Below are 6,147 nucleotides of genomic sequence, written 5' to 3'. Positions count from 1 at the left end.
CCTTAAAAGGATTTGTCAATTCAAGTTTAAAAAAAACCTTCTAATGCATGAATAATGGCTGAATCCAAGGTCACAGATATAAACCATAGGATTCTTTTTGTATTTTTTACAATCTAATGTTGAACTGAAACTTTAACTGTCCTCCATAAATTGCTTTTATGTAAGGATAAAAGAGATTAGTTAGAAACTGATAGTAAGGCAGTCATGACCTGTAAAAAGAACAGGAGTTATTTCATAATCACTGTAAAATCCTTAACCTTAAAGGAAATCATATTAAATTTCCATAACAGAAATCAGATTCAAAACAGTCCCGGATCTCAAGCTCCAGCGAATAAAGCACAAACATTCAATCACCAACAAACAAATGTGCATTCAAACCAAATCACAAAGGGTTTGTACAGCTCTTTTCTCTCTCTCTCTCTCTCTCTCTCTCACACACACACACACACCGTATCCCACAGACACTTTCTGAGCTCCCAGCAACAATTCTTCTAGAGGCTTCTCGCTCCACCCCTCTATCTTTGAATCTTTTTCTGAATGTCTGGCCATGATTTAGTTACGAAGTGTACCCTCAATAGCCCTTCAGCTACTAGCCCTTCCGACACGAATCGGGCGGCACGGTGGCACAGTGGTTAGCACTGCTGCCTCACAGCGCCAGAGACCCGGGTTCAATTCCCGACTGACTGTGTGGAGTTTGCACGTTCTCCCCGTGTCTGCGTGGGTTTCCTCCGGGTGCTCCGGTTTCCTCCCACAGTCCAAAGATGTGCAGGTCAGGTGAATTGGCTATGCTAAATTGCCCGTAGTGTTAGGTAAGGGGTAAATGTAGGGGTATGGGTGGGTTGCACTTCGGCGGGTCGGTGTGGACTTGTTGGGCCGAAGGGCCTGTTTCCACACTGTAAGTAATCTAATCTAATCTAATCGAATCATAATCAGATCCCTCCTGATTGTAAGGCTGTTTTCCGTTGACATATAAATTCAAATATTTACAAACACAGTCTTCGTCCAACCCGTGCTTTGGCCAGAAGACGGCAGGATGAAGAATGGATTCCTTAGTCCGTACAAAGCAACAATATTTAATCATCTTTTTCTCATCTTTTCCCCTTGTACAATATTTTTCCAATTCCACAACATCCTGCCCAACAGACTTTCTGAAGGTATGTTGTCAGGGACACCCCTCCATTTGCATTTTCTTTCTTTTTCCTGAAGGCTTTTTTTTTTACCCTCGGCACAGCCTATATTGAGTTCCTTTGTTAGTCCCTTATTAACTACTAAAACTCAATCCCAGCCACCAAGGCAGTACTTAAAAGTCAATTTCCTGCCTTGGTCCATGCACGGAGTTGCCTGGCTCAATGTCTCCCTGTGCCTACTTACAACCTTTCGCCTGGTTCAGATAGACTCTGATTAGGATCTTGATCAGTCAACCAGAATGGGGAACCCACCGCCGAGGAACGGGACGTGTCTTCCCAGCCGTCAACGGTGACTACCCTGCTGGTGATGATGGACACCCTGGACACCGCCCAAATTGTGAGAAACAGAGTTCACAAAGAAAAAATTTCAGTCCGAGTCAAATTCTGAAACAGCGAATTTTATTGAAATGTTCTTGCAAGACGGGTGTCGAATAAGTAGGCACCCCGATCCACAAATTACTCCACAATTTATACAGTTTAATTGAGTCTCTCTTGGTACTTCCCTGTTTATCTCATTGGCCTTCAAACCTATCAAAATTCCTTATTGTGTTCTGCCCCTGCCTAGCTGCGCTTCTCCCCCTACTCCAAGCCGGGCGACCCTTACTCTTATTTACCCTGCTGGAAAAGGGCAGCAGGTCAGGCAGCATCCAAGGAACAGGAGAATCGATGTTCCTGAGGAAGGGCTTGTGCCCGAAACGTCGATTCTCCTGTTCCTTGGATGCTGCCTGACCTGCTGCGCTTTTCCAGCAACACATTTTCAGCTCTGATCTCCAGCATCTGCAGTCCTCACTTTCTCCTCTTATTTACCCTGTCCCTTATCTGTAACTAACTTGGCTCGTTTCAGTACCTACATGAGTGCAATGTACCGAGTTGACATAACTCAATGTTCTTTGCACCTTATCTGTTTGTAATATCTTCCATTGTTTGCAGGCACATTTCATTCTTGTATACACATTTTAGCTAATGTAACAGCAATTATGTATTTCCTTATGCACATTTTAGCTAATGTAAAAGCAATTATGCATTTCCTTCACATCGATTTCATTCTTATATGCTCATTTCAGCTAATATAAAAGCAATTATGTATTTTCTTCACATAGTTTTCATTCTTGGCTGAAACAATTATACGCTGATGTTAGTTCATTACCTTGCATAAGCAATTATTAATACAACTCTTGGCTGAAACAATTATACACTGGTGTTAGTTCATTTACCTTGCATAAGCAATTATGCTTGCAGAAGTAACACTGCTTTACCTATGTCCCACAGTCTTTAACCACAGTAAGAGAATGAGAGTCCAGAGGAAATAATGTACTGGCGAAGTGGGACACAGCACTGAAGTGAGACATGGACAACAACCAAGCATGGGCTAAGAAGTGGCAAATAACACTTGTGCCAGACAATACCAGTACAGTACAAGAAAGCATTGAATGTTTGATAAATATTTGAATTCCTACATTGTCTTTCCAGACCTCAAGATGTCCCAAATCAATGAAGTACTTTTGCATTGTGCAGGTAAAAGACCTTTTAATGATATTTGCAGTTTAATAGCTCCTTCACTATTTCTTGTTTGCCACTGTTCTCTCAAAGGTAAACTCAATGCTTGAGAGAAAGGCAACAAGAAAAGGATGGTGAGACAGCAAATGCTGACAGAAATGGGGAGGATTGGGCTACAAAAGGGTGGGTGGTGGGAGAGAGGAAGGTGGAAAAGCACAAATGTGATCTGACCCATCTCTTATCCTCTGGGAATTTTGCACCAGGCATTGATATGTGAGTTCTCAGAATATATCCCAGTCTGGCAATGGCCCAGTGCTCCAAAGCTGCAATGTGATTTGTCAGTTCTGTGAATTAAAGAACAATATCAGAGGATAGGAAGTAATGCGTGAGTCACTCCAGACTCATCATGATGTTACCTCTTGTGATTCTGTTTGTTCTCCTGAATTCAGCTGCTTCTGGAATCCTCAAAGAAAGTGAGTATCTGTTTCTCTGTGCAACACTAACACTTTGGCATTCCTGCCCTTTTTGTGCTCAATGTGCCAATCTGTGAATGAGACATCAGTTCCTCATTTTCACAATTCATTTTAGAGCACTGCTATTTGGCTCCTGAGCCGAATAAGGTACAAGTTACAATCTAAAGTTGCTCACAGCATCCTTGCCTTAAAATTACAGGTCAATCATCAGAGATTAATTATTAAGTTTTGTTTTCTTTTAAAAATAGGTGATAGCATGTTTCCACAAACTTTGTTATGAAATCCAATCTAAAAATAATCCATAGCAATTGTTTTTGGGGTAAAAGAGGTTATCATGAACACATTCAAACCTGTGAGCTGGCAAATTGGATACACAGGAAGCAGAGGGTAATAGTGTGAGGATGTTTGTTAGATTGGAGGCCTGTGACTTGTGGAGTGCCTCAGCGGTCGGTGCTGGGCCCATTGCTGTTTGTTATCTCTATCAATGTTTTGGATTAGAATGTACAAGGCATGATTAGTAAGTTTGCAGATGACACTAATTCATGTTGTATCGTGAACAGTGAGGAAAGTTCTCAGAAATTGCAGCAGGACCTTGATCAGCTGGGGAAGTGGGCCAAGAAATGGGAAATGGAGCTTAATATAGATAAGTATGAGGTCTTGCACTTCGGAAAGTCAAGTCAATACAGGAGTTTTATGATGAATGGTAGGGCCTTAAATAGTGTAGTGGAACAGAGGGACCGGTTCATGGTTCTCTGAAAGTAGAGTCACAGGTAGACAGTGGAGTGAAAAAGGCTTTTGGTACACTGGCTTTCATCTGTCAGGACTTTGAGTATAGTATGGGAAGTTATGTTGCAGTTGTACAGGATATTGGAGAGGCTGTGCTTGGAGTATTGTGTTCAGTTTTGGTCACCTTGCTATAGGAAGGTTGTTTTTTAAACTGGAAAGAGTGTGGAAGAAATTTACAAGGGCTTGAGTTATGAGGAGAGGTTGGACAAGCTAGGACATTTTTCTTTAGAGCATAGGAAAATGAGGAGGATTTTATCAAAGTGTATAAGATCATGAGAGGCATTGATAGGATGAATGCACTTAGTCTTTTTCTCAGGTTTGGGGAATCAAGGATTAGCGGGCATTAGTTTAAGGTTAAAAGAGAAAGAATTAAAAGTAACTTGAGGGGCCACTTTATTTAAACAGTATGCATATGGAATAAGCTGCCAGCAGGAGTGGTTAAGGCGGTACATTAATAACATTTAAAAGGCATTTGAACAAATACATGGATAGGAAAGGATTAGAAGGATGTGGGCTAAGTGCAGGGAAATGGGGTTAACGTTTTGGTTGGCATGGACCAGTTTAGGCCGAAGGAGCCTGTTTCAGTGCTGTTTGACTGTATCCTTGGGATACGATTGCAAAATCATCCTTTTGTCGTTGGACAGATGCTGCCTCCAAGATCACTGGTTTGTATAGTACCCTGAAAGGTGTACTGAGGTGAAAAATCACTTCCGATTAGGTAAAAAGCCTCTTGACACTGCTCAGTTCATGCAAACCACGATTTTGTTTTGGCGGGGAGAAACACATTCACTTGTATGCATTTAATTCTAACTCCTATACATCGTTGTGTCATGCAAAATGTTTGCAATGCTCATGTCCACAAACCAGGCACAACATTAAAAAAGGATAGAGCTATAGGGGGAAAGGACTGACCTTAGTTGAGGAGGCGGAGGAAAGGGAAGATTGGAGTGAGCAAGGACCATCCCTATTCCATCCCCATCTCCATCTCCATCTCCCTCTTCAGATTTATGGCTCAGCAAACAAAGCCCAGTACATTGCTCTGCACCATTACTGAACCCTGCTGTGACCTGGGCTATGATTTGGAGGCACCAGTGTTGGATTGGAATGTACAAAGTTAATAATCACACAACGAGCTTTCGAGGCACTGCGTCTTCATCAGGTGGTTGTGGAACATAACCATTCAGCACAGAACTTACAGCAAAAGGGTTATAGTGTCATGGAGTCATTAAACAGTTTTAGTTAAAAATCACATAACACCAGGTTATAGTTCTTAAACAAATTTAGATTAAGTCTTTCATCTTTTAGAATGGGATATGGTGGTTTAGGTTTTTTAAATATGTAAATCCCAGAATTACATTATCAAGGTGGGGCCAGCTTATCTATTCAAAGGTTAAACATCACACAACAACAGGTTATACTCCGACAGGCTTAATTGGAAGCACTAGCTTTCGGAGCACTGCTCCTTCATCAGATGGTTGGACAAACACCTGATGAAGGAGCAGTGCTCAGAAAGCTAGTGCGTCCAATTAAACCTGTTGAACTATAGCCTAATATTGTGTGATTTTCAGCCTCTTCCTTTAGCTCAAATCCTCCAACCATGGCAAATTCCTTGCAAATCTTTTCTAAACCCTTTCAAGTTCCACAACATCTTTCTGATAGGAAGGTGATCAGAATTGCTCATAATATTCCAACAGTGGCCTAACCAATGTCCTGTACAGCCACAACATGACCTCCCAACTCCTGTACTCAATACACTGACCAATAAAGGCAAGCATACTAAACGCCTTCTTCACTAACCTATCTACCTGCGACTCCACTTTCAAGAAGCTATGAACCTGCACTCCAAGGTTCAGCAACACTCCCTAGGACCTTACCATTAAGTGTATAAGTTCTGCAAAGATTTGCATTCTCAAAATGCAGCACCTCACATTTATCTGAGTTAAACGCCATCTGCCACTTCTCAGCCCATTGGCCCATCTGATCAAGACACTGTTGTAATCTTCTTCGCTGAAAATGTGTTGCTGGAAAAGCGCAGCAGGTCAGGCAGCATCCAAGAAGCAGGAGAATCGACGTTTCGGGCATGAGCCCTTCTTCAGGAATGAGGAAAGTGTGCCAAGCAGGCTAAAATAAAAGGTAGGGAGGAGGGACTTGGGGGGTGTTGGAAATGCGATAGGTGGAAGGAGGTTAAGGTGAGGGTGATAGGC

General features: G+C 42.0%; 1 protein-coding gene across 1 annotated transcript in view; it reads left to right on the top strand.

Moving 5' to 3' along the window:
- The first annotated feature begins 3,090 nt into the window (after positions 1 to 3,090).
- endou (endonuclease, polyU-specific) overlaps positions 3,091 to 6,147 on the top strand; it is a 65,788-nt gene continuing 62,731 nt past the window's right edge. Inside the window, exon 1 of the mRNA XM_043676426.1 lies at positions 3,091 to 3,157. Within this exon, the coding sequence (XP_043532361.1) occupies positions 3,091 to 3,157 (67 nt within the window). The remainder of the gene's footprint in view (positions 3,158 to 6,147) is intronic.

Source organism: Chiloscyllium plagiosum, chromosome 35 (assembly GCF_004010195.1).
Source record: "Chiloscyllium plagiosum isolate BGI_BamShark_2017 chromosome 35, ASM401019v2, whole genome shotgun sequence".
In the NCBI taxonomy this organism is placed as follows: domain Eukaryota; kingdom Metazoa; phylum Chordata; class Chondrichthyes; order Orectolobiformes; family Hemiscylliidae; genus Chiloscyllium; species Chiloscyllium plagiosum.
The sequence above is the reverse complement of the archived record's forward strand: the minus strand, read 5'-3'. Positions and strand labels throughout refer to the sequence as shown.